Source organism: Panthera uncia, chromosome A2 (genome assembly GCF_023721935.1).
Source record: "Panthera uncia isolate 11264 chromosome A2, Puncia_PCG_1.0, whole genome shotgun sequence".
Classification (NCBI taxonomy): Eukaryota; Metazoa; Chordata; class Mammalia; order Carnivora; family Felidae; genus Panthera; species Panthera uncia.
Window position 1 is genome coordinate 20675194 of NC_064816.1, and position 27830 is coordinate 20703023.

The window sequence follows — 27830 nt, forward strand, 5'->3', positions numbered from 1 at the left end:
CTGGGCTGCAGCAGGTGGAACGCTGTGTGTCCTGAATACGCGTCTGTGGTCACACACAACCCAGTGCCCACTCTACCGGTAGAGCTGGTGCCCTTGCCTGGGACTCGCTCTGAATTGCAGCTGTCTTCAGCTCCCTGGCACAGTGCTAATGGTACTCCTGCATCCCTTACTGCGTCCTCACAACAGCCTTATTAGGAGGTGCTGCCGTTATTCCCATTTCACAGATGAGGAAACTGAGGCTTGGGGAGATGATCCCCCAGTGGCAGAGTGGAGAGTGGTGCAGGTGGGAACAGAATACAGGTCTCTTACACCAGAGGGTTTTGGTCTGCGGAGATTTCTGAGGCTGCCGCCTCCCTGCCTGCCCCTTTGTCAGGCTCACAAGTTGCAGCCTCCTTTGAGCAGCTTGGTGACTAAATGACCCCATACACCCCCCGTAGCCTTGTCACGTGCATGACTGTGTGGTGTGAAGAAATGTGATCTCCAGCTTCCCCTCTTTGCCAGCTGGGCCGGGAGGGCCTTTCATTGGTACCAGGCAGGAGTCTGTCCTGGCATGGCCAGGTAGTACCAGGCATGGCCACGAGATGGCACACCCACCTCCAGCTCTGTCTGGATTTCCTCTTGCTTCTAAGGCATCGCGGTACCAGGCATGGCCACCAGGTGGCACACCTACCGCAGCTCTCAGTCTTGGGGCTGCTGCCTGCAGACCTTGGTTTTTGTTCTATGGTTTTGCTGTTTTTATCTTGGATTATACAAAAAGGGGCAATCACACTTGTGTCAGGACCCAGTGCTGTGGCTGACAGTTATCCTCCCCCCACCTCCCTTTCCCATGCAGTAAGAGAGGTCTAGACTGCTTCCCACGGCCCCCACATGTGGGCCTTCTGTAGTGCCTGCTCCCCCCTCGCCCCCCAGCTGAGCTCAGGCTGGTAGGGGGAGAACTAATCCTCTGGTCACAGGATGAGAGAACCAGCAGTGGGGCAGGCCTGGCACACAGGTCTGCGGAGCCCATTAAGCGTGAAAACAGAAGCTCCTGGACCTGCTGTCACATGGAATCCCAGGCTCCAGAGGCAAGGCCTGGGAACCTGCATCTTCATAAACTCTGCACACGGGATTGAGAACTTCTGGTCTGTGGTGCCGGGTCGCAGCTGGGCCTCCTCGTTTGCCTCACCACCTGCCACTCTGATGCCAACCTGAGGGGGTCACCTTCCCCAGGAGAGGGGCTGCTCTGTTTCTCTCTGCTTCTCTGAGGCTACTAGTTAAGAGGACCTGAGGAGCTGGGACAATAAACAAATGCGCCTCCCTACCCAGGGAGACCTCTGACCACAGGGCTGTGAGGAAGGTGAGGCGGCCCTGAGGGGCCCTCCAGACTAGGAGGAGGCTCCCTCACCTCCACGGGCCCGCTGGCTGAGGGTGAGGTGAGATTGCGTTGTGGCCTCTGGGCTGGAAGGCAGGCTGCAGTTTAACGTTGTCTGGCAGTGTCTGGGGGCAGGAGCAGTTCTGGCGGTTGAGGGCAGATGCTGGGCCCAGGGGAGGTGACTGACCAAGACCCAGATGCCTTCCCTCGCCCTCTACCAGCACTGGCTGCATTCACGTCAAATAAACACTTCAGGGATAATTCATTTTTTCTCAAAACATAAATTTATTATCCTCTCACTACATCTTTGAGCACCTTTGCCAGAATCTCGGGAATGTGTAGAACCCTTTGCACACTTTACCCTTACTAGGCCTTGGTGACAAGGTCCCTCACAGCTTGTGCAATGGCATCCCTGTCGATGCCAAACATCTTCAGCAGCTCAGCTGGCTTCCCACTTCTTGGTACCTCGCCAACGGCGAGGCGGGAGACAGTGATGCCAGGCTCACCCACTAAGGCGGAGGACACTGCCTCACCTATGCCACCTGGGTAAAGGAAAGGAGGTGAGTCAGGTGATGTGGGCCTCAGGGTGAGCAGTGGGCACCTCCTCCCCGGCCCTCTGCTAATCTGAGTTTATTCCTTTACCCAAGGATGACAGAGACCGCACACATACACCTTCCTCTGGGCCTGCGGCCAGAGCAGACATCACCAATCACTCACGATACTTATGTTTTGTCATAGGCCCAAATGCAGCCTCTGTATCATTTTTAACACCATCCTCTGGGCAGCGGTTATAAACGAATGAGCATCTGGACTTGACCCCAGAAACTAGGCCCATCTCTTCCCCTGGCGTGAAGCCTGTCCTGGAGGACACATGGAGTGTGCTAGTGAGGGGCTGCTGTGCACAGGACCGTACAAGACAGAGATTCTGTGTTGCTTTCCCAGTGCGATCCTGTACAACAGCCTTAACGCCCAACTATGTCAGGGACACAGGCCACCTTTTCTACTCTTAGAGGCAAGGTCAAGATCCTCACGGGCTCCCTGGGAGGCAGGGGCTCCAAGGAGCCATGCCAGCAGCTGCGTTTGCTGGGTCCCTGGCCAAGCCTGGGGCCCGTTAAGAGGCCAGGTACTAGCTGCTCCGCAGGACGGCTCTGGGTTTCCTGGGGCGGGGGATGGAGAGACGTCCAGCCCTCTGACTGTGGTCCTGTGGCCCTGGCCCTCCCCTGACCCGTCTGCTCCTGCCTCTCTAGCTCGGGCTCGTCACCTTCGTAGTAATGGTCCTCCACGGTGAGGATCCTCCCCTTGGTAGCTCGGGCGCTGCTGAGAATGAGATTCCTGTCCAGGGGCTTGATGGTGAAGGGGTCCAACACACGAATGTTGATCTTCTCTGTGAGGGGAGAAAACACAAGGGCGCGGTTTGAGCAGAATGTGCTGGATGCTGTGGGTGTGTCCTCTGATAGGTGGGGGCAGGCAGAGGTGTCTGAAGAGTCGCTGCACAGTTACAGGCCTGCATCCTCCGTCCCTCTGTTCCCTCCACCTGGCTAGTGTTTGCCAACCCTCAGTGGCTTGCCCTCTATCTCTGCTGATCTGTGATGCCCACATCCTCTGGCATCCCGCACTCCCTGGTTTAGGAGCATCTGGTCTCGGGGAACAGAAGCGCCCCTCTCTTCCCTCGTATCCTGGGTCAGGAGATCTCAGCCTTTGCACCACCAAAGAGTGCGGAGTGGCACGGCAGGGACCTGCACAGTTTTGCTTCATCCTCCCAGGTGCCTTTGAAGATACAGGGAAAGCCAGAGGACAGCTCCAGGTGTCTGAGGCGAGACAGGGCCAGGGCTCACGGGGTGCAGTGGCTGCAGGCCCAGGTGCCAGGTCAGGCGGGGACCCAGCAGAATGGCCTCAGAAGGACAAGTCTGACTGTTCCGTGCCTGCTTCAAGTCTTCCCCCTGGGTCTCCATCCCTGACAGGGCTGGGCTGCCCCTGGCTTCTCTCCAGCAACTTGGAGCTCTGTACACACTGTTCCTTCTGCCTGGGCCTCTCTGCTTATCAGTTCCTACCCACATCTGAGGTCATTTTCCTAAGGACACCCATGTCTGCCTTCTCCTTCCTGCTCAGCACAGCTACGACGAGGCGTCTGTTGCGATTCTGCAGTGTGGGTGGGGGCTAATTCCCCTACTGTATCAGTAGCTAACATCTGTGAGCCTGCAGTGATAACAATGCTAGGTCACATTTATTAAATCCTCAGGACAGCCCCACCGGGAGGGAAACAGTATCTCTATTTTATGGGTGGGAAAACTGAGGCATGGTGATGCTTAATAACCAGTGCCCCCACTAAGTGGCGATTCAGGCCTATTGGCAGGCTCTAGACCTCTGCTCTGACCACCGTGCTGAGGCACCTCAAGTCCTGCCCCGTGGCCCTGGGCCTATGGCCACTGCAGCCCCAGCGTTTAGCATCATGCTGGCCACATAGTCACAAGTGCTCAAAAGGTGGCTTTTATCACTACCATTTAATTCGAGGAGACTCATTCTCACCCCCAAGACCTAGTACACCATCAGCACCCGATCTGGGACCTGCTGGGTCCCTCCCTGCTCACCTTTCTTCAGTAGGTCGGCAGCAGCCAAGGCCTCGTGCAGGGTCACCCCGGCCCCAATCACAGTCACCTGGTCATCCTTGCTCTTCAGGACCACCTGGGGAGGACATGGATGCCAATGAGGCTCAGGGATTGGTGGCCTGGGATGAGCCCTGGCTTCGGGCATGCTTTGGGGATCTCACCAGGGCCATGTATGGCACTGACCTTGGCTTGTTTGATTTGGAAATCCTCATTGCTGTTATAGATGATGGCGTTTTCTGGGCGACTGGTCCGGATGAAGCAGATACCCTGGAACAGAGCAGAATGACAAAGGATTATAGGAGGCGGCGCGGCCAACCTCAGGGAGTGGATTCCTTCTAGAAAGGCCAGCCTTCCTCATTTGCAAATCTCCACCATGCTGTCCCCCCATGGGTGTGTGACAAGCCACCTCATGCTGGCTGCCCCTCCAGTAGGAAAAGGGACTGTCATTCCTCAACAGGGTGGACCTCTCCAGACACTCCTCCTGAGCGAGAGCAGCCCAGCAGCTTGGCCAGCCCCAGGCCCCAGACAGAAAATGGCTGTTCTTTCAGGTAGGCTGATCTCTAAGTCGGGCTTTCCCCCAGAAGGCATCTGGCAAAGGAAGGGGACCCATGGGGGCACCCCAGTCTACGGCATTGTGGCTCTTGGTCGAAACCATATTACTCAGCCCATTCTTTCGGTGTTGGAGAGCCCAGCTTGGCGGAGCAGACAGGCGTCAACGGCCCGATGGTGCAGGAGCTGCAGATTCTCAGTGGGGAGAGTACAGGGCTGGGTTAGCAATGTCTGCTATGTGGCAGGAAGGGGCATGTGTATTTTGTTTTTCCTGATCTAACCTCTACAAACTACAAACACCAGTGGCAAGCTCAGGAGACACCACTGTGGGGCAGTCAATGACCAGACCAGCTCTTGGCTGGCATGCTGACACCAACCCGCCCATACTGGTCAAGAATAGCCACGTGACCGACCAGGCCCTGTGGGTGGCTCAGTCGGTTAAGTGTCTGACTTTGGCTCAGGTCGTGATCTCGTGGTTCGGTTTGTGGGTTTAAGCCCTGCATCAGGCTCTCTGCTGTCAGCATGGAGCCCGCTTCAGATCCTCTGTCCCACTTGCTCTCAAAAATAAACATTAAAAAAAAAAAAAAAAGAATAGCCATGTGACCAACCTTTGTATTGGCTGCTAATTCCACTGCCTTTTCCGTAGACACACCATCACTTGGGTAAAAGACGGTTGCAGTGGGGATTGACCGAAACATGGCCAGATCTTCCAGAGCCATCTGAGAGGGCCCGTCTTCCCCTGGGGTGTGGGAAAGGATACAACTGAAATAAGCCCCCCACCCATGGAATGGAATCCTGTATCCCCAACCTCCTGATCTGAAAGTCTGGGGAAGTTACAGGTGCAAGCGTCCTGGCCCCGTTCAACTCACCGATGGACACACCACAGTGGGAGCCACAGAAATTGATGTTGCTCTCCGAGATGGCCGCCATGCGAATCTGGTCGAAGGCCCGTGTGAAGAAGGCCCCGAAAGCGCTGCAGAAGGGCACTGTCCGGTTGCGTGTGGCACAGCCCACGGCGACACTCACCTGGGAAGCAGGTAGGGGGGTGGTCAGTGTCGGCCCCAAAGAGGGGGGAGAGGGTGGCCGGAGAGCCCAGAACGTCTCACCCCTCTTGAGGGTCGGAGGATTCAGTCATCCTAGTAAGTAAATTCCCTTCTCCCCATGCAAGAGATCCCTGGGTACCCACGGATTCCACAGTCTGTCTCTGAACATCAAACTCCTTTGACTTGGAATAGCCACGTCAAAAATTCTCTTAAAATTACTTTCCTGGGGATTTTTTTTCTAGCAAATAAGCTAGACCTTGCAGAGGGTAGGCTAATAAACTTGGACACAGATGTTCTTTCCTGGGGTTCTGCAAAACCCCAGGCCCCATCTTCCTGGCCAACCCCCAGCCCTCTACAGACACCAGTCCTCCCCAACCCTCTTTATGCCTGAGGAAGTTCCAGACCCAAATCCCTGCTTAGAAGCACCGAATGCAGGCAGTGGTTCCAAACTGGCTGCCTCCTGATGTGAGTCCTCCTTCCCCAGCCCCTGGGCCCACACCAGCCCACACACCCTGCCAGTTTGGTCTGGACCCTCCAGCTGCCCAGACTAGAAGCCTCAGAGACAGAACTTCAGCGGGAGAAAGAATTTTGGATAGGGTAGGGCCAGACGGCCTTCAGACAGAGGAAGCTCCCAGTCGCTGGGGGCTTGTAGGCCAGGCTGGGCAGTTTGGCCAGAGGACCAGGGCTGTTGGACCCATTATGTTCCAGCCTGTGACTGTGCCTGTCCTACCACCTGGAAGGCCCTTTACCCCAAGAGACAGGCCTCGCACACCTTTCACCAGCACGCGTGGCCTCAACACCGCATTTCCTGCGTGCGATCTCAGCCTCACTCAGCTCCTGTCTGTACCCTCATCCGGGATATGTGCACCCAACGATCACGGGCACATCCCTCTCCCTTGCCACTATAGTACTCGAGGTCAATGCCAGGTCCTGGCGGTTCCTGTGGTCTCCCTGGGATGGCCTCCAGCAGGCACCTAACACTGCCAACATAGCTGCCCCAGGGGAACAGGAGGACCTCAGCCCCAAGGCTGTGGCTGGCCTGTGCCCGCCTGCCTACCCCAGCACCCACCATGTTCTGCTCAGCAATGTAGCACTCAATGAATCGGTCTGGGTGCTCCTTTTTGAAGATCTCTGAGAAGGTGGAATTCTTGGTATCCCCATCCAGGGCGATGATGCGGTCATTGACGCGGCCCAGCTTCGCCAGGGCCTGTCCATAGGCCTTGCGGGTAGCTATCTGTGGGGGATAGAGCATGAGGGCTCTGAGCACCGGGATGGCCTGAAGCCTGGCTTGGCCTCAGCGGAGGGGCTGCAGCTTTTAGGGAGGAAAAGGAGAACAATAGGGGCAGAAAAAGGAGGCCCGGCAACACCCAGTCCCATGGAAATTTAAGTTCTGTAAGGTTGCCAATGAGAACTTCTACAGGTCTTGGAAGTGCCTGCAGCCTCTTGTCCTGAGCCCAGCTGTGAGCCCTCCAAGCTGCAGATGTTCTAACAGATCCCCCCACTCCTGTGACAGAGGTCCATGAATCTACCCCACTCCACACAGGAATACACAGAGGGCCTGGGAGTCATAAAGCCTGGTAATGGTTCACACAGGGGAGGGCCCTGGAGCAGGATAGGCCTGCTGAGGCTCTGCTAGGCCACACACCAGAGGGTGGGGAGTGGGGGTGGGGGGGAAGAGTCCTGAGCTCAGACCTAGGGACTCAGGGTGAAGGGCCAGGGATGGAGAGACACTCAGGTGCTGTGGGCTTTGATCCCAGCACTGCCAGTAGGTTGCTGTGTGACTGGGCAAGTCTCTTGTCCTCTCTGAGCCTGTGCAGGTAAATAGTTCCAGAGCTGGCAGTCCCCACGGAGGAGATGGCAGGACCAACACCTCAGGGTTCCTCCTCACCAGCAAATCCCTCTTCTCTCCCTTTCTGAGCCTCCCAGAGACACATCTCAGCCCCAGGCTCTGGAAACCAGAGAACAACGACCACGCCAGCCAGGCCAGAAAAGCAAGGCCCAACTCTGTACCTTGTCGCCAACTTTGTAGCTGGGTGGGCTGGGCATGCGGATGTTGGTGATGTCCACTAAGGGGGCATCCTCTTGTGGGGGAGTCACAAGGATCTTCTTCGTGCTCTGGATCTGGCTGCAGATTTCCTGGACAATCTGATCGGCCATGTTTTTGGGGAGGGGCTTCCCGTGCCAAGCCTCCTTGTCCTCTATGCCTGTGGGTGCAACAGAGGAGGGCAGAGGGCCCAGTAAGACAGTAGTTCCCGAGGGCCAGGAAACTGCTCCACCAGTTGAGGGCAGGCCAGAAGGCCTCCCTGGAGGGGAAAATACAGGGCAGGAAGGATGCTGCCCCAGTGAGGCAGAGCCCTGTGCTGGGAGCTACGGGGGTCAGGAAAAGAGGGTCGTGGTGACCAGGAGTCCACATGCCTGGTGCCCACCAAGTAGCCGGCAGTTCTCCAGGAGCCCACAGCCAATGGGGGAGGGGAGCATGCATGGGCCGCTGTACTGCCTCCCTACCTGCAGGGAGGGATCTGTTGTAGAAACCTACTCAGTTTGTTGAATGGGTTGGTCAGGAGGAATGCTGCCCATGAGAGAGGCAAAGCTGAGGCCCAGAGCAGAGGGAGCACGGTCAAGGTCACCCAACACACTGGTGTGCAGCAGAATGGCACCCAGGCGCGTTCCTCACCATGCTGCCTTGCTGTGTGAGGACCAGCAAGGCTTAAGAGCCCCCTCCTCTGAGGTCACTGCGGCCCAGGCAGAGCCAAGGACTGACCCTCCCACATAGCATGCAGCACCCCCACAGACCACCGCCTGCCCCAGAAGCTTTGCGGTTTCCAGATCCCACTTGATGGTAACACCTGAGGCATCAGTGCCAGGCAGCAGCACTGGGGTGGGGAGGATACCCAGGGGTCTTCTCCTTGATGTCCACCCTCTACCAGAAGGCTCCAGACCCACGCACCTTCTCCCACACAGCAGTACTTGTCCTCATTTCCTGAGTCCACGTGGGCAGGTGGGCTGCCACAGTGCGTGGCACAGGGAAGCTGGCCCGAGGTCTACAGTTAGGCCCCATGTCCCTGGGCAAGTTCCCTGACCACTTCTAGCCATGTTTTCCCATGTCTACCATGGGCCAGGGCTGCCTCAGCCCAAGGGGTCTGGAGCCCCAGGAGCCTGAGTGCTGGGGAGGAGGCTTACACCTGCATCATGCTCTCAGGCCCAGCCAGGAACATCTTCCAGACCCTTCCAGGCCCTCTGCTCATACAGGACTCTGGACGCACTTTACCCGGTCTTCCCAGGTTCTCTGGGCCCTCTGTGCCAGCCCTTCCACTCAGGGCAGACGGCGAGAGCTGCCAAGGATGCCGTGCAAATGACAACCAGGAAAGGTGTGGGGGACCGTGTCACTCGTGAGTCCTCCTGCAGGCCCTCCTCTCCTCCTGCCCAACTTGGGCTTCAATCCTGGCTCAGCCACGCTGACCACTGAGTCACTTCTCAGAGCACAGCATCGCCTGCCCCCCCTTCCCCAGACAGGTGCATGCGGTATAAGGTGGCAAAGGGTCAGTACTACCCCAGATACAGGACCTCAGAGACCACCCCCACCTGTGGAAAGCCCTACTGCCTCCGCTGGCCACAGGGCCTGGTCCCAGGGGTGGGGTGAGCGAGGCAGGGTGTGCAGACAGACCTGAGATCCCCCGGCCCTTGAAGGTCTTAGCGATGATGGCCGTCGGCTGGTGCTTGGCCTGGCCAAAGGCCTTGCACAGCTCCTCCACGCTGTGTCCATCCACGATGACGGTGTGCCAGCTGGGGACAGAGGAAGGAGAGTGAGCAGTGAGGGACGGGGCCCACCCCCCGAGGGGCTGCCCTCACTCTGCTGCACAGCCATAGGCTGGGAAACACTGAAGAGTGTCAGGGGCGCCTGGGTGGCTCAGTCGATTGGGCATCCAACCCTTGATTTCAGCTCAGGTCATGACCTCGTGGTTAGGGAGTTCGAGCTCCACATCAGGCTCTGCACCAACCTCCAGGGGCCTGCTACCGATTGTCTCCTTTTCTCTCTCTGCCCCTCCTCCACTTGCTCTTTCTCAAAAATAAACATTAAAAAAAGAAAAAAAAAGACTTTGGACTTTCTTTCCCACTTTTGGTTTCATTTTCTCTTTTTCTTTCTCCTTTGTACACATTCTTTTACTTCCTCTTATTTGCCTCTGAATAGATTTTCTTTCTCTTTCCTAAGTATTGCAAAGCTTGGTCCATTTATTTTCTCTTTCATTTCTGATCTACTGGTTTCCCTGAAATCTACTCATTTCCTGAAAGCTGCATTGGGGACAATGCACTGGGTCTGGAATGTGTCTGCTGTTGGCCTTTTATTCAGGGAACACATCTCATCACTCCATAAATGCTGGATGTGGTGCTGGAAACACAAAGTGAGCCAGGCTGACAAAGATAGAAGGGAAGGAGCCTGGACAGGCTGAACTTTCTCTCTTAGGCCCTCCTTTCTGGGACTCCAGTAGCAATCAACAGCAATAAAATTAGTAGCAATAAGATAGCAGCTAACGTGTCCTGAGTGTGCACTCTGTGGGCACTCACCGAGCACCACACATATGAACCCACTGCAGCCTCACCACAATCCCTTGGGCTGGGTACTGTTGTTTCCCCCATTTTTTTTTTTAATGTAAAGATGTTTTTTTTTAGTGTTTATTATTTCTGAGAGATGGGGCAGGGGGGAGGCAGAGAGAGGTGGGGACACAGAATCTGAAACAGCTCCAGGCTCTGAGCTGTCAGCACAGAGCCCGACGCATGGCTCCAACTCACAGATCACGAGATCATGACCTGAGCTGAAGTCAGATGCTTAACCGACTGAGCCACCCAGGCACTCTGTTTCCTCCATTTTATAGACACATGAACTGAGGCACCGAGGATGGAACAAGCCTGCCTGCCCAAGTTCACAATGCAAGTTGTTGACACAACCAGGACTTGTGGACACAGGTTATGGACACAGACCCAGGGACACTGCCAGGGTTATGCTGCAAGTCCCCAGCCAACACAGCCTGGGGAGGCTCTAGAGACACCGGTGGCCCAGTGTCCTCCTCTGTCAGGTCAGTCACCAGAGAGAACAACCTGTGGCTGCTATGTAACCACAGACTGCAATCCCACCTTTGACCTCTGCCAGGTAGACTCCTCTACAAGAGCGGCCCTGAAGGCCCTTGGCCCCTGGAACCGTGCACAGCCCCAGCCCAGGGCCTCCTCAGCAGAGGATGAGTGCGGGGGCCTGGGTTCCCTAGAGCCTCAACCAAGCACAGCTTTTATTTGGGTTAGGGGAGGGACACTGAGGTGAGAGCCCCCCCTTGGCTAACACCCACCCAGATGACCTCCCTGCTTGGGAGTACGTGACCCCAAATTCCCAACCATTCATGGCCCCTTGAGGAAATCTGAAAACCCCATGTTTCCCACTTCACCAGGAGAGGGGGCCTGCTTCTGCCCTTCAGGCTGGCTAGGGCCATGCACAGGTAGTAGCCACCGGACGGATGCTCAAACCCCTCGAGAACTATCATGTCCCACAGCCTCACCAATAAAGGAACTCACTCACACTGGGCCTCAGCCCACAACTCCAGCTGGAGGCCTGGGTTGCTAGTTTAAGTCTGAAATTTTGAGTCGAACGCTGAAAAACAGACACCTTCTTTAGATGGGGCTTGGCTCGCAGCTGACTCAGCCCCTGAACCTGAAAAGCTTCCAGCTGGGATGGCTCCTTTGCCGTGAGCGTGCTCAGGCCACAGCCCTCCCTGTACTTACCCAAAGGCCTCGCAACGCTTCTGGTAGACGTCCACCTGGTGCTGCAGCGGGGTGGGGTCGCTCTGGCCCAGGCGGTTGATGTCAAGAATGGCAATCAGGTTGTCCAGCTTGTAGATGCTGGCGAAGGCCATGGCCTCCCACACAGAGCCCTCCGACAGCTCCCCGTCTCCCATCATGCAGTAGACGCGGTAGCTGCAGAAAGGAAGTGGGTCAGAGGCTAACCCCTCATCCGGGGCCCCGTGCTCCCAGCCCATCCCTCCTGGAGAGCTGTCCCCAGAGAAGGGCACAGCAGCCGCACAAGACATCCGACAGTGCCATCCGTCAGGTCCCTGCTGCCCAGCTGGGGCCACACCCAGGGCTCTGCTGAGTAAATGAACAGTTGGTGGGGTTACTCTCACTGGGGGCACGGGACTTGAGACACCTGCATGGGGTGGGTCTACTTCTCTCCACCTGCCCAGGAACTAGTAATGTTGGGGAGCCCTGGGGACTCGATCCCAGGGGCAGGATGGGGAGGCCGAGACATGGCACCAGGAGCATCCCAGGGCAATTTGTCAGGTGAGAGAAGGGTCACTAACAGGGGCACCTGAGGACCGGGATCACGGTGGGAACAGTGCATCCTAGGATGGGCTCTCCCTGAGGCTCCAAGGCTGCTTCTCACCCCAAGACTCACGCTAGGCCCAGCCCTTTCTCTGTCCTGGGGGCCTTGTCCTGAGTCCACAAGGCAACCATGATGGCTTCAAAGGCAGTGCTACCTGATAAAAAGAGCACTGAACTTGGGGGCAAGTTACCTAGTGAACAGAGCCTTCCTTAGATCCCAGGGAGGGTGGAGCCAAGGGGATGAGGCTAGAGGAAGGGACACCAGTTCAGAGACTCTGAGATGTGGGGGGACGGAGGTGGCTGAGGGGCAGCGGCCACAGGCGTTAGATCCAATGACCTCATCATCCACGGGCCTGTGTGTGGCACCTAGGGGTTCCCTGTACTGAGTAGCCCTGTCCTTGAGGTAAGCGTACTTGCTGTTCCCAAATCACACGGACAAGAAAACAGGCTCAAAAATCGAGGGTCTTGTCTAAAGATCACGCAGCTGGGGACCTTAGCCCACACTGTTCATTCCTTGCTGTCTAGGAACACACACAGAGGAAGCAGTGACAGGACATGGAGATCCTTCCCTTTCCTGGCCTGGGGTCCAGCTGTGTGGCCCCAGGGAGTGAGGCTCAGAGGGGACACAGCTGCCTGCTGCTGCAGCAGGCAAGCCCTGGAGTGGGCCGCAGTTGAACTGTTCTAGCTTCAGGGCCTCCGACTTCCAGGCCAAGGCAGGGGAGCTGGAAAAGAGGCGGGGACAGCCGGGGTGTGCTGTCAGCATGACTCAGCACTTCTGCAGGCCGCCAGGTCAGGGAGGGCTCCAGCATCCTCCCTCTGCCTGTGCCTTCCCTTCTGTGGCCTCCAGCAGGCCAGGCCGCTGGGTCCACACTCGAAGAGGGCCTGTCTGAAGCTGTGTTCTGTCCCCACGCTGGTCTCCTGTCCCCTCTGCAGGCTGCAAGGGGGCCCAGAGATGCTGCAGGGGTTGCATCTGGTACAGAAGCTCCAGAAAGTGAGGAGCCTGATGGAGACTGGTAGGGAACCTGACTTCCCCAGGAGACTGCACGGAAGCACACTGGCTGCCTTCCCAAGGCCAAGCCCACTTCTAGGGAAGTCACACTGGGGCCAAGGGTGGAGCGTAGCCTCAGGCTCAGATCAGGAGGGCGTGCTAAGGTCCTGAGGAGACACTTGGCAGCCCATGAGCAGGAAAGGGGCCCCACGGAAGCTGGGGCTAACCCTGAGGCTCTGTACTGAAGTTGCTAGATTTGGAGAGGGGGCTGCAAATGCCCACGGTCATGAACTACCCTGAAGAGAAGGAACCCTAAAGAGAGGCCTACCTTTGCTGCAGAAGTTATCTGAAGAGCACCTCAAATGTCCAACAGGACTGCCTAACAGGTTTATATCCATAAAAGAGAACACTACGCAATCATTAAAACTAGCTCTCAGGGCGCCTGGGTGGCTCAGTTGGTTAGGCATCCGACTTCGGCTCAGGTCATGATCTCATGGCTTGTGGGTTCGAGCCCCGCGTCAGGCTCTGCGCTGACAGCTCAGAGCCTGGAGCCCACTTTGGATTCTGTGTCTCCTTTCCCTCTGCCTCTTCCCCGCTTGTGTTCTGTCTCTCTGTCTCTCAAAAATAATATAAACATTAAAAAAAAAAAGCAAAAAACTAGCTCTTGACAGTTAAGGGAGAAATATTCACGATGCTTAGATTTTTCTAAAAAGCAGAATGTAAAATTGTATACATACTAAGATTACAAATTTCTAAGTTTCTTCTCTCAATAACATGGAGGAAATATGGTACATTAAATGAGATTCAAATGGGAGGTAGCTGAGACTAGGAAAATGGTTCATTTCTTTTTAATGCTGTTCCATATTTTTCACATGAGCTGTAACTGTACTCGACAACTCAAACAAAATTATTTAAAAGAGAAATGAAAGTGAGCCAACTTGACGTATGTTTCTTGGTTGAATGACAGGAGAGACGTGACCCGAGGCCAGATCTATTCGATCAGGCCGCTACCTCCCGGAGCCGGGTAATTCCCTTGACATCCCCGCCCGCTCCCGACAAGGTACAGTCTAAGGGCCTGAGCCTTAGCCAGCCCTGGCTGCTGAGAACCCAGCTAAACCCCTTCTCCCTACACTGGCTTGTTCCATTATGTTAGGGTCAGGAAATGACCCTTCACAGGGAATTATTTCAAGCATCTGTAGGGAATAATTAACTCACATCTCTGGTTCTGGGCCAAATAAAATACTCTTAAACATACATCCCATTCTTTGTGCCTTTCACCTCATGGTGAATCACTTCTGGTGGAGCTGAGCTTGGCCCCAAGAGGGTCTGAAAGCCCCCAGCCTCAGCTCACCTCCTGGAGAGTGGTCTCAGGAGCCCCTTCCCCTGCACATAGTGTCACATCCTATGAGGCTCTCTGTAGCCCTTCTCTTCACTGGATCCACAGTGACCACCATACCCTCTTGACTGCCCTGGCTGTGGTCCTTGTCCTGCCAGTGGACTGCAGGGCACTGGGGAAGGGACTCCTCCAGGAATCCTACTCACGGGCTCCCAGAATCTGCTTCCCTCGGGCTCCTCAGAGCAGCCTGGGGCCTCTTAATACACTCTGGATGCTGGTCCTGGGTGCAAATCCTGCCGCCACCACTAGGAAAGTATTTTACCTCAGTTTTCCCATCTGTGAGAGGGGTAAGTGTAGTCATGTCACCACCCAGCCCACAGGGGGCTTATCAAGGTGAAACCCTAGAAAGCACTGCACAGGGTCCCAGTCAATAAAGGAATGAAGGAACCATCTGACGCAGCCAACACTTCTCCCCTCCTACCAATAAAGACACCGGTCTGCAGGCCCAATCTGGCCACACTACATAGCCTTGTGACTGAGATCTGGCGCAAGGGGGTTCTCCTCCACACGTCCCTGGGCTGGAGGGGCAAACCTCTCTGCCCACCCTCTGCAGGTCAATCTCCCCAGTGTTTGTTTCTTCTTTGGCTGACAGGTGGGGCTCAGGGATGCCCAGAACCCTGCAGAACACATAATCTCCTTCCCCACGACGAAGGCATGTGGCTCGAGCCTGGGCATGTGGCCAGACACCGGAGGGGTGGGGCCTTCTGAGACTTCAGGGTCCAGATGCTGGTCTTGGGGAATGCCACAGGAATTCACCAGCCCAATGACTCTCGGTGCACTCCTGGCCCTGCCGTCACTAGGAAGGGACACTGGGCATGTCTCTGCTCCTATGAGCCTATTTCCTCATCTAGAAATGGGGCCGGTCATGGTCCCGCATGCATGGTTACTCAGCTTCTAATCCCCACCTCAAGAGGAGGTACCTGGGTGCAACGGTAAGGCGGGCCACTGAGGACCCCTCCCAAAACTACTGAGGGTAGCATTTGGGGAGTGCGAGTGTTACCTGGCTTTGTCGAAGTATTTGCCCGTGTAGGCCATCCCACAAGCGGCCCCAAGGCCCTGGCCCAGGGAGCCAGTGGCCACATCGGTGAAAGCTTGTTTCTGTCATAGCAGAGAGCCACAGTTACTCACAGGGGAAACAGCAGGCAATAGCATTTCCCAACTACCCTCCCAGAACCCAGTCTTGGGCCCGCCCTCCCCCACCGCTGATCCAGGTGCAGGGCAGGCAGCCTCCACCCAGGGTGTGACCTCTCACTCTCCTGTAACGGTAACTGTGCCAGCCCTGCCCACAAGGTTGCTGTGTGACCTCAGGCTCCCACATCACCCACCTTACTACACAGTGTCCGGGAGGAGTCTATGACAAGACTGATGAAACATTTGACCCTTGTGGGTGCCCGGCTCGGTGGGAGGGGCAGGGGTGAGTTTTCATGGTGACCCACAAATTCCGAACATTCGCAGGAGCCAGCACCTCAAAGAGTAAGCTGGGACCCTTCCCTGGGGTGTCACCAGCATCCTGCTGTGACACCCTCACTGACTTCCCGGTGGACCTGTCTGCACAGCCAGGGAAGCCCAGTGGGGCAAGGAGGCTGGATGTGTGGTGCCTGAGGAGAGGTCGTCTCTGCAGCTGATCCCTGGGCTGGGGCCTCAAAACGCCTTGCTTGTCTTTAAGGACCAGCTTGGGGTGAAGACTGTGCCCTGGAAACCCCCACTACATCCTTCCGTCTTCACCTCAACGCCCTCTTCCCCCTTTCCACACCATCGGTTTCTCGGTGAGCACCCTGCCCCCTTTTCCCACAGCCCTTGAAAAATAGGAAGTGGAGACAGAGGCCTGTGCTGCTCGAGGTGGGGGCTGCTTACCGGAACAGGGTGCCCGTCCAAGTCAGAGGTGATCTTCCTCAGGTTCAGCAGCTCCTCCTCAGGCAGGAAGCCGGCCTCAGCCCATACAGCATACAGGATGGGAGCCGCGTGGCCCTGCCAGGGGATCAACGGTGGAGGGGGCATCAGCTGGGGAGCTGAGACTTGGGGGCTGTTCCTGCCACACACTGAAAGCGGGGCCTGGCCGATCCCGCTGGCCCTTCCAGGGCAGTAGCAAGTGAAGGCCACATTCCCCCTTCATCCCACTCCAGCTCAAAGGTCCCACAGCCAAGGCCGAGTGGGCTCCGGGACAGGTGCAGGGGGAGCACAGCTGTGGGGCCGGTCGATGCCAAATCCCCAGCAGACAGCCGGCAGCCCTAATCCCTGGTTTCTGGCATGTGAGCAGACTTGGACAGCCTTCTAAGCTCTCATGCCTGCCCTGGGAGCCCAGAGGCCACAGGGCCAGAGTTGGGTACAGGTGGATTTCAGGGGTCTGTGGAATAGTTTGTGGCTGTGATTCTCATGAGTGAGTGGCAGGACAGGGCGGCTCATCCCAAACCCTGCTGTGGTGCGCCACTCCTCAGGGAGCACACAGTGGCCCTGGAGTGCTGGCCCAGCACAGAAAGATGTGTGCACAAAGCCACAAAGCTGTACCCCAGACATGGACTTGAGTCCTACCTGTTGACACGAAACAGGGGAGAACACCTGGCAGATCATTCTCACGGTCCCCTATCAACAGCTGTTTATTTCTTAACGTGGATTTAGTGTGCCAGCTGGGTCAGCACAGACAAAGACACCAAGAGACAGGCTGGGCTGAGCCGGTGGACGAGGAGCGTGGGTGGAGAGGGTGGGCCAGGGCCAGGCTTACACTAGGGGGTAGGTCCCCTTGGAGATCACTCGCTGCTGGCACCTTCTCACCATTCCAGGGCCCGTGAGACACCTGGCCCAGGAGAAGGCTGGCAGGCTGGGCTCCTACCTTGGAGAGTATAAAGCGGTCGTTGTGAGGGTTCCGGGGGTCCAGGGGCTTGTAGCGCATGGTATGGAAAAAGAGGACAGCCATGATCTCCGCGGCACTGCAGCATGACGTGGGGTGGCTGTGGGCCAGGAGAGAGACAGACGCATGCATCATGGCCCTGGGCCTCTGACCTACAGCACTCACCTCAGGCCCACATATGGGGTCCTGGGGGGTGCATGTGCTAAGGAGTCACAGGCCTGGCTAATCAGAGCCACGTGCTCCTATTCCTGGGAGGGCTGCACGGGGTCTCAAGGATGCTGTATTGGTGGCACGGGGTCTCACCCTCCTGGGGCCCAAGAGTCCAGATCCCCAGAGACACAGCAACTGAATATTTCTGGGGCCAGACTAGAATAAGAAAGAAGGGGCCCTGGAGACTGGGCCCAGAATAGACCCGGTGCAAGGCAGTGTCGAGGCTGGAAAGTAGAGCCTAGTTCTTACCTCACGGCTCCTAACAGCAGTTGGGAGAGCTCAGCAACCGGGAAGCAGTGACCCCTTTATGTCCGACCCGTGAGCTATATCCCGGAGGCACTGCTCAGGACGGTGCCCACTTGTGAGGGATACCCTGCCCTCCCAGGCTGCCAAGCGTGCTGGCTCTCTCAGGCCATGGGCAGGGGGGTGAGGTAGTAAGGCTCATAGAATGAATACAAATCTCCCAGCAGCCTCAGTCCATGGGGTCAGCAGTCGGAAAAGTGGGGCTTCGGGCTCTCCGAGACATCACTGGTTACCTGGAAGCTTTTCAACGGGCATTTTAAAAGCTGGTATAGCCATTAAAAGCCAAGCCTTTGTGCAGAATTTAAAAGGCAAAACATATAATCTCATCTTCCACAAAGGCTAAGATCATGAAAAAATGAAAACCCTTTCTATGACAAGGGTTGCAGGGGGCGCTGACACAAGAGACTGCCCTTCCGGCCCTGGAGTGGTGGGGTCAAGGGGTCTCCCCTTTCTTTAGCCTCTTGCTCTATGAAATACAGTTACTTGAGAGAGCAAATAACAACCTGTGTTAACAACAGAAAATGCAAAGGTTCTACCTTAGCTAAGAGTTGTTCAGGTCTCTTTGGGCCCCACACAATTAACCCAGCACTGGGGCTAGAGACTGGGGGACATGCTGTAATTCCTGGCTGGTCCTGAAGAAGCCTCCCTTGTCCACAGTTTTGTCAATATGTTAGCCTCAGAGCCCAGTGCCTCCCAGCCACCCACTCCATGCAGCTTAGCATAGCCCTCTGATGCTGCTCGGAGGTCCACGTGGAAACATGCCCAATGCCAAACCCAAGGGGGCATGCAACATCTGGAGTTCACGCGCACCTCCCTCCTCCCCTGCCAGTCTGCTCCCCCCACTGGGTTAGGGGGTGAGTCACTCCCAGCGCAGACACATTAGTAGAGAAACCCAGAACTGCCCATGCTGGTTTAGTACCACATTCCCGGCACACAATCATCTTATACTTAGCCATCTCTATGAACTCCTGGTCATGGGGAAAAGACACTAGGCCTGAAAGAGGGAGGTGAGGAGATGTAAATAGGAAACCTTGCTCTGCCGGCAGGAACCCCGCTCCCTCATTCCTGTGCTGACCTTCAGCTGGAGGATATCCCCATCAACACCAGTTAGGCTGATGTCAGGCCTCCCGAGCCTCCCAGGGTGGCCCAGTCTCTGAGGACCCCATGTTTCGGAAGTTATGACCCCATGATGAGAAGTTGGGGAAGGAGGTGGGTGGAGAGTGAGCCAACCTCTCAGAGAAGAAGGAAGGAAGGCAGGTGCAACAGCTCAACCTGCCCCGCCCACCATGTGAACCCAGGTGACATTCCCCACAGGGGCTTCATGCCCAGGCCTGGGCAGAGGAGACGCGGAGGGAGGCAGAAGGTCAGCTGTGAAGACACACCAGAAGCTGAAGAGTGTTGATTTTAACCCTTCCTTGCTAGGTCCATGGTGAGTGAGCCTACAGTGTTATTCCCTCCAAAGCCTGCATCCCAGCCTCACTGCTGGCCTGGTACCCACAGAGTAAAGAAAGAACAAGTGCTTCACCTCCCCAAGGCTCAGGTCCTTCACTTGTAAATGGGGATGCTGTGGTGGGAGGCGGGGTGGGTGCCGGGAGGCCTGGTAACATAATGCATCTGTCACCACTGGCCACACCATCTGCTGGAGGACCTGATGCCAAACCTCTCAGTGCTACTCCAACTCTTCACGTGCTGGCTGGGACCATGACGCCTTGCTGACCATGCGGCAGGCAGGAGGAAAGAAACAAGCCAAAGATTGAGATGTGGCTGTAAACTGTAGAGTGCTGAGCACACAGGAGATGGTTACTTGTAAGCTCAACCTACTACAGGGACTTCAGGGACCAAAGTGTATGGAGTCTGTGGCTTCAGAGCCTGAGTTTTCCCAGCAACCCCCGCCTGCCTGGGGGCAGACTTCTGGGGGTGGAGGCCCCACCCCTGGTGTTGTGACACACGCATGGATACAAACTGGCTAGAGACGGGTGGGGGGCGGGACTGGCTAGAGACAGGTGGGGGGCTGTAGGGTACTCTACATCCTACTCCCTGTGACGCATGGGGACTACAAGTTTGTCCAAAGTAAACAGTCCACTCTCAGTCTCGATTTGTTCAACCTATGAAGGGGGCACTGGCTGCTTAGAGTAAGGCTTGATAAGTGTCTCAATGGTCCCACTTAGCAGAAGACACATTCTTCCAGGTGTTCCCCCTCTTCCCTTTAGCATGCACTCCATATCTTCACCAGTTTCTCTGCAGGAAAAGTGCAGAGAAGGTCCCTCACCCCTCTGACTAGGCTACTCTCCATTATCAATATGGCTTCGAGTCTCCATAAAAATGACACTTCTCCACCCATATTCTCAAGCTGGGCCAAATCACAAGGAGTCACAAGGCTTCTCAGCAAAAGAACAAACCAGGGATGCCAAACAGCCTCACCAAGGGAGACCCCAACGTGTAAAAGTACAAAGGAAGTCATCTACTGTGAAGAGGAAGTAAGTACCCAATGAAGAAAGTAAAAATCACAAGTGTTGAAAACCCATAGTCAAGAAACAACTTAGAAGGTTAGAAAAATGGAGTGAGCTCAGACAGTAGAAAGATAATAAAAAATAGAAATTCATGAAACAGGAAGCAAATATACAATAAGAAAAAAAAAAAATCAAAGCCAAGAGATAGCTCTTAACAAAAGAGTACAAATTTAGAAAACTTCTTATAAGGCAAGATCCAGAAAAAGAGAAGGCCAGTGTCAGAAGCGGAAGGACAGGCATACCAGATGATACAATACTCTAAACAACCTGATGCAAATAAGTTTCAAAACAGGAAAATGTTTAAGAAAAAAATAACTTATCAAAACTGACTCAAGAAGAAATAGAAAACCCAAGTAATCTTTGAATTGTTACAAAGAAACCAATTAGCAGCTGCAGATGCACATTCACTAAGGCCCAGCAACTCCACTAGTAGGAACGTTCCCCCAGCAAAATGTGTCCTCTAGGAAACACAGGAGTTATCCCTGCATCGTTTACAATGGCCACTCCTGGAGGCCACCCATGTGTGCATCAACAAAATAGACTCATCATATTATGCTCAGGTAAGGGAATACATTGCAGCACAGGGACAATGAGCAAATGACACAGACCCAACACCCACATGTGAGCAAAGTGCACTACAGAAAGATCTGCAGACCAGAGAAGACCATCCTACTTACAGAGATATACAAATATTTTAAAACAATAAGGAAAATAATGGGCTGAAAAAGCAAAATTCAGGGTGTAGCTCTTTCTGGAGGAGGAGGGACACCCAGGAATGTTAAAGCACTGTAATGTCCTAGGTTCTTAAGCCTGGTGGTAGGCGCATACAGTGTATTATTTATAACATGTGCATTATTTATATATCTTTAAAAAAAAGTTTATTTATTTGGGGGAGGGGAGGAGCAGAGAGAGAGGAGATAGAATCCCAATGTGGGGTTCCAGGTCATGAACTTTGAGATCATGACCTGAGCTGAAATCAAGAGTCAGACACCCAACTGACTGAGCCACCCAAGTGCCCCAGCATTATTTATATTCTTGTTTAGGCATATATTTATTTAAACAAAAATACTCAGGAGGGAATCCCAGGGTGCAAGGTGGAAGTGAACCTTGAAAGCAGTCCTAACCTCTTTCTGTTCCCAGACGGTCCAAGGTGGCTCCTGCCTGGAAAGACTGCCTCCAGACTTTCCCAGCTTTATCCCATGCCACCTCCTCTGAGAAGCCCTACCTGACCACATTATCTAAAAATACCTCTTCTGGCCGGCTGAGTGGCTCAGTCTGTTAAGCGTCCAACTCTTGATTTTCGGCTCATGATCTCATGGTCAAGAGATCGAGCCCTGCGTTGGGCTCCGTGCTGAGCATGGAGCCTGCTTAAGATTCTTTCTCTCTAAATAAATAAATAAACAAATAAATAAATTAAATAAAAAGACCTCTTCTTCCCCGCATTGACACTTGCCACCACCTGACATCACATGCCTATTTTCTGTCTGTCTATCCTACTGCAACACAAGCTCCGGGCAGGCAGGGACTTTGAGCCTTTTCACTGTCGTATCCTCAGGCCTGAACAGCTACTGGCACACAATGCACAAATGAATAAATGATGTATCCTGGCCCTCAGCCTCTAAGGATGTGACCTCTCTGAGCCTCGGTAAACATGGAGATAGTAACAGAACCTCACGGAATGAGGTAGTGTATGTGTAAAGAGCTGGGCACAGTGCACAGAAAAATGGCAGTTGTTCGATATTTGCACTTAACATATCAGAGATGAAGTTAACCTCTTCCTCATTTTGAGTATGGAACCACTAAGGCTCACAGAAGGGAAGTGCCTTGCCCAAGGTCACAGAGTCTACCAACAGAAGAGCTAGGACAAAAGCAAATGCTATGAGAAAATCAGGGCGCCTGGGTGGCTCAGCTGGTTAAACATCCGATGTCAGCTCAGGTCGTAATTTTGTGGTTTGTGGGTTCGAGCCCCGTATCAGGCTCTGCGCCGACAGCTCAGAGCCTGGAGCCTGCTTCGGATTCTGTGTCTCCCTCTCTCTCTGCTCCTCCCTGACTCATGCTCTGTCTCTCTCTCAATAATAAATAAATGTTAAAAAAAAAAAATTAAATACTAAGAGAAACTGCTAAACAGATAAAATGTGGTATATCCCTGCACAATGGAATATTCAGCAACAAAAATAACTAAGTGCTGCAGCCACATGCTACAATATGCAGGACCTTCCAGACATTATGCTAAGTGAAAAAAACCAGACGCTAAAGATCTCATTATGTATGATTCCACGGATATGAAATGCCCAGAAGAATTAAATTTACAGAAACTAGATTAGTGGTCGCCTGGGAGCTGGGAGTGTGTGCAAATGAGCAAGAGGGGCATTTTAGGAATGATGAAGTGTCCTAAAACTTATGATCAATCACGGTTAATTTACTAAGTTTACTAAAAGCCACGACCTGTACACTTAAAATGTTATGATTTGCATATAATACCCAATAGAGCTGTTGCAGATTGTTTTTAAGTTTATTTATTTATTTTGAGAGAGACAGTGAACAGGGGAGGGGCAGAGAGGCGGTGGGGGTGGGGGCAGAGAGAGTACCAAGCAGGCTCCTCACTGTCAGTGCAGAGCCTGCTGTGGGGCTCGAACTCACCAACCGTGAGACCGTGACCAGAATGGAAGTCAGACACTTAACCAACTGAGCCACCCAGGTGCCCCCAGATTTGTTTTTCAAAGGAGGAAAAGGGGTGGGGAGCCCCCCGTGGAGGAAGTTCTCGAATGTCCGCATTTCTCTGTCCCGTCGTACAGGCCTCAGAGATCCATTCAGGCCACAAGTGCAACTTCTGAACAAGAAGCCCAAACCGTGCAGGCCCAGCCAGCCGGGCCCACCTGCCACTGGAGTCATTCACCTTAGACCCCCACAAACAGCCTGAGCAGACTCTGCCTCACTGGTCAGCGCAAGAGCACAGAGACCTCCGGGCAGGCCCCCACCCTCAGGGCGCTCCAGGCATCCGGGGCAAACAGCTGTGGAAGTTCCAGATGCTGTGACCCAGGCTCTAGTGACCACAGAGCTGCCTAAGGAAGTAAAGCCCAGGGACCAGGGCTGTGACAGGGGCCACAATGCGTTCAGAGCTGACGGGAAACCATGGAACATCTCAGTCAGACCTTAAGCTGGTTCTTGGTTTCAAGAAACACTGACCACCAGCACTGCTGAGTTCCAAGGTCACTCAGGCGAAGAACTGAGTCACTCTAGGCTGGTGTTTTCACACTGAGTTGGGAAATGCTGCTGCTGGGGAAATCTCAACGGGCTGTGTGTGCTCTTGCCTCAGTCAGCATCAGGATAGGGTGGAAATCAGCCCCCAAGGAAAAGGAGGCCCAGGCAGCAGCTTTCTGCCCAGAGAGACAGGGCATACATGGGGCCAGAGACTCAAAGGGGCCTAGGCCATGAAGGGGCCCTCAGAGCACTCAGCCAAAGCATCCTCGAATGCCAAAGCTGGGTATGTCCTTCCTGTCACTTCAAAGTTACAGGGACCACCAGAAAGTGGAGCTCATAACAGCAGATGGCAGGACCCCAGAGCTTGCTCAGTCTGTTCCCCCAGGCTACTCGTGAGGGATCCAGTTTGAAAACCACCTAAGGACTTCTCCTTTCAAGATGGGGAAACTTCCCTGGGATGGGAAGGGCCTTTCTTTCTTTTTTCTTTTTTTTTACATTTTTATTTATTTTTGAGAGACAGAGAGAGACGGAGCACAAGTGGCAGAGGGGCAGAGAGAGACTGAAACACAGAATCTGAAGCAGGCTCCAGGCTCTGAGCCGGACACAGGAGCCAGGCACAGAGCCGGACGTGGGGGTCGAACTCACAAACTGGGAGATCATGACCTGAGCTGAAGTCAGATGCTGCAGATGCTCAGAACAGGGCCTGGGTTAGGTTCCTGTTGTCTTCTGCTCACCAGCCAGGTCTGGCCAGACATTATATTCCCAGGTATCCCTCCCAACACTGTGGGTCAGAACCCAAGAGACTCGCTACAGGCACAAATCATGTCCCCTCTCCCCCAACCCCACACTTCAGGCCTAATTCTAAAGGTGTCCTCCAACAGCACTCAGCACTATTTGGATAATGCTACAGCCCAGAGCCCCGGTCAATGAGAGCTACAAAATCTTCATCACCAGCCTCAGCAGCCAGGCCACTTCTGACAAGGCCACCGGGTTTCACTTTTTTAAGGCCTAGATGAGCTGGCTCCCTGCCACAGTTCCCTCAGCATGTGCAGGGATAGGACCCCGGAGAAGCCTGGCCATTGTTGAAGCTGCCTCCACAAAGAGCCCTCTGTGAGGCTCTGTCCCTCAGCGCCTCTGTGAGGCTCTGTCCCTCAGCGCCTCTGACACAGAGGCCAGTGTCCTTACTCCCTGGGGCCTGGGGAGCTGACATGGGGTCAGCGATGGCAGAGGAATGGGAAAGCTCCTGAGAATCTGGAACCCTCCTGAACCCAGAACGTGTGAGCGCAGCCCCTGTGGGGGGCCATGAAAAGACCTGGCCCAAGCACTATTTCTCCCCCAGGGCGTAAGCTCCCCAGAAAAGGGGTGTCCCTAAGGGATGGTCACTTTGGCTGTGGCTGCTGCCCAGACTGGGCCAGGGCCTCACTCCCTGTGGGGAGTGGGTAGGGCCTCAAGGTGAACATCCAGAGTCCTCTGTTGCCATCTTTTGTGCACACACAGAGCTCAGCACACACCCTCGAACACCCCTCGTGACAGGGGTTGTGTAGCAGTGTTACTTCCTTCTGAAAAAGAAGTTTTCTCTAAGTCTCTCCTGCGTCTTTACACACTCACAAACAACACAGGAATCATGTCTTCTATGCTCTTTTTTTCCTTTTGGCAACTGGACACTTTTTGAGATCAGTGAGTTCCTCCAAAAGGCATTACAATGTAAACTTGAGTGTCTCTCAGGGCCACACACTGTATCTTCTTCCTGTAGGTTTTTAACCACCGTAACAGAGACCCAGGAGAGCCACTGATCCCACCCCCAACAGCTGTAATGTTATCTTATTTCTCTCAAAATGCTTTCAGACTGAGTGACATCTGCCATCACTGCACCTGGTCTTCCCTTTTCCAACTTCCCCCTGGGAGGCCCCTTCCATTATAATGTTACTTCATTTCTCCAAGTGCCTTCAGACTGACTTGACTGATACCTGCCATTACTGCACCTGGCCTTCTCCTTTCCCCAACTTCCGTTCTCCAGCCTGGCACTCCCTGCCAGCCCCATGAGTCTTCCTATCAACCCTAGCCCCTCACTGGGAGCACAGAATAGCTAGCCACCAATGAGCAGCTTGGGCAGCTCACTTAACACCCTAAACTCAGTTTCCTCATCTGTAAAGTGTGCAGGTAACAGCATCTATCTCATACGGTTATTCTCAAAACGCATGAGACAACATTAGCAATAAAGGATGCTTTGTGTCATGCCAGGGATACCCATTTGGGGGCAGGACCCTGCAATTGTCTGCAGGTCATATCTAGCCTCGCAAGATGCTCAGATATGTAACACCACTTAGTCGGGTAACTGCTGTCTCTGCAGCTAGATCCCCAAGAGCCTGGCTAGACAGGTCCTAGCACACAGTAGGGATCAATAAGGCCCTGCAGGGTGAATGACCCCACTGAAATGGTCAAGGGAAGGAGATCTAGTAGTACCCAGCAAGCAACACAAGGTGTGCGGACCTACTGTGTGTCAGGCAGGGGAGGGGCACTGCAAGGTGTCTGGCAGGGGAGAGGCACTGCAAGTAAGGCAAATCCTTGCCTAGGCAAGGGACGTCACACACAATGGGCAAGTCTGACATAAACCCGATAGAAATAACAGCTCTAAAGCATGCATGGGGCGGGGGGGGGGGCGGGGGGAGGGCAGGAGAAGCTGCCCGCCAGGGGAGGTCTAATCCCTTCTGAGAACTGGAGGTCTTGAAGGCATAAAAAGTGAGTGAGTACCCATCCTGAAAGTCAGAAGAGATTTACTTATTAATGTACCCTGTATGACACTGGCCAGAAGCCAGAATTTTGGGGTTGTTCTAAACACACAGCTTGATTGGAGAGATTCCTGGAAAATCACCCCTACCCAACCCTCAAGATCACTTCATCAATCCAGCACAGGGCAGTCTCTGCAGCCTCATGCCAGGCCCCAAGGGAGGTGCTGAAATCCCTGAAACCACCCAGTTTCAGTGGGAGCTACCACTGTTCCCATTTTACAGAGTGAGAAAGCCTGTGGAGTAACTAACTCACTGGCCCACCCTCTCAACGGACCTCACCGACTGCCTCCAGCAGCACAGCGCCCTGTCATTATGTCCCTGCTACCTTCGGAGGCGGCTCCCTGGGGTCAGCAGCAGCCTTTCAGCACCTTCTCAGCCAGAAAGCCTGGCGGGAAAGGATGTTGGGGGATGGGCCTCCCGCCCCTGCCCCTGGCGGCTGGCCATGCCCTGGGACCTTGTCCTCTATCCTCGGTTCTCTCAGCCTTCCAAATCCCCGCTCCCATTCCTCCCGCCTCCAGCCCGCAGGTCACGTCTTAGACCTCCCCTGCACGCCGCGTGCCGAGGTTCTGCATCCACACGGCCACTTCCTCCCCACTCTGCATCTCAGCAGACCCCTGCTCCAGAATCAGACCCAAAAGCAAGGGTGGCAGGAACGTGAAGAGGCGAAGGGGAGAGGTCGTGAGGCGGAGAGAGGGCCCGGCCCCACTCAACCCGCAAAATGAAGGGTTAAAACAGACGCTCTCGCGTAGGGCAGCTTGCATTTCAATTGCAGCCCTCGCCGTGTGTCACCTTGAGCAACTGACTCAAACTCGGAGCCTCGGTTTCCCCATCCGCAAGGTGGAACGTTGGCGGTGCCGCCCACAGAGGGCCGCGCGTGCAGAGCGCATGGCACAGGGCCGGGCTCTCGGCCACAGTGCAACAATAGTGGCCCTCTCGGCTCCGGATTCCCAAGCGCAGTCCGCGCGCCGCGGAGCAGCAAGGGAGCAGGCGCCCGGCGAGGGGCAGGGCGGGCCCGAGACGCAGCGGGAGCCGCGGCCCACCGGATGGAAGCCGGCCAGAGAGCGCGCGCCGCGGCGGGAGGCGCCTCCGGCCCGGGCCCTGCAAGGCGCGCGCCTCTGCTACCTGACCGCGACCCGGCCGCCTCCCTCGAGGAGGCTTAGTGCAGCGCGACACGGAGCTGGCGCGCCCACAGTTACCGCGGCCTTCGGAACGGCGCCCTCCCCCGCCACGCGTCTGGCACTCACCCCGAGCCGGCCGCCGTGGTGGCCTGGATGGAGCTTATGCGCAGACGGTTGGCCGTATCCTTCAGGGCCTGCAGCTTCTGCTGATCAGGTTTATGGTAGCCCTCCATGGCGCGGCCGGGCGGGCAAGCGGATGGGGAGGACGAGGACGCGGTCGCGGAGACGCACGGGTTGCACTACCGCTCCGGCGATGACTGGCAGGGCCTAGGCCTGGCGCCGCGAGGGGCGAGTTAAGATTCCCCGGACCCGCCCACGAGGGCGGGGCGCCGGCATCACCCCAGGCCGCTGCGCCGCGGAGCCCTCCTCGTCCCGCCCCCGCCCCGCCCCCTGGCCGCAAGAGCGGCCAGTGGCCTAGCCTTCCCGCGCCGTTCCGGGAAACCCAGGACCACGCCGTCCTGGGCGCCTAGGGACCCAGCCCCAGTCTATCCACCTGCC

General features: G+C 55.1%; 1 protein-coding gene across 2 annotated transcripts; it reads right to left on the minus strand.

The window, feature by feature from the left end:
- Nucleotides 1–1639: 1639 nt before the first annotated feature.
- On the minus strand, nucleotides 1640–27614 carry TKT (transketolase). 2 transcript variants are annotated; one of them, XM_049640706.1, is made up of 15 exons: nucleotides 19180–19595; nucleotides 18603–18648; nucleotides 17124–17241; nucleotides 16151–16264; nucleotides 15297–15394; nucleotides 11316–11507; nucleotides 9214–9332; nucleotides 7560–7753; nucleotides 6619–6783; nucleotides 5376–5532; nucleotides 5115–5245; nucleotides 4141–4224; nucleotides 3940–4033; nucleotides 2613–2735; nucleotides 1640–1893 (listed from the first exon to the last, which is right to left on the minus strand). In XM_049640706.1, exons 1-15 carry the CDS (start codon nucleotides 19259–19261, stop codon nucleotides 1718–1720), a joined length of 1893 nt encoding a protein of 630 aa, XP_049496663.1. In that variant the 5' UTR covers nucleotides 19262–19595; the 3' UTR covers nucleotides 1640–1717. The 2 variants fall into 2 exon arrangements, with proteins under 2 accessions (XP_049496663.1, XP_049496662.1); XM_049640705.1 differs by lacking the exons at nucleotides 18603–18648; nucleotides 19180–19595 and adding an exon at nucleotides 27399–27614.
- Between the last annotated feature and the right edge of the window lie 216 nt (nucleotides 27615–27830).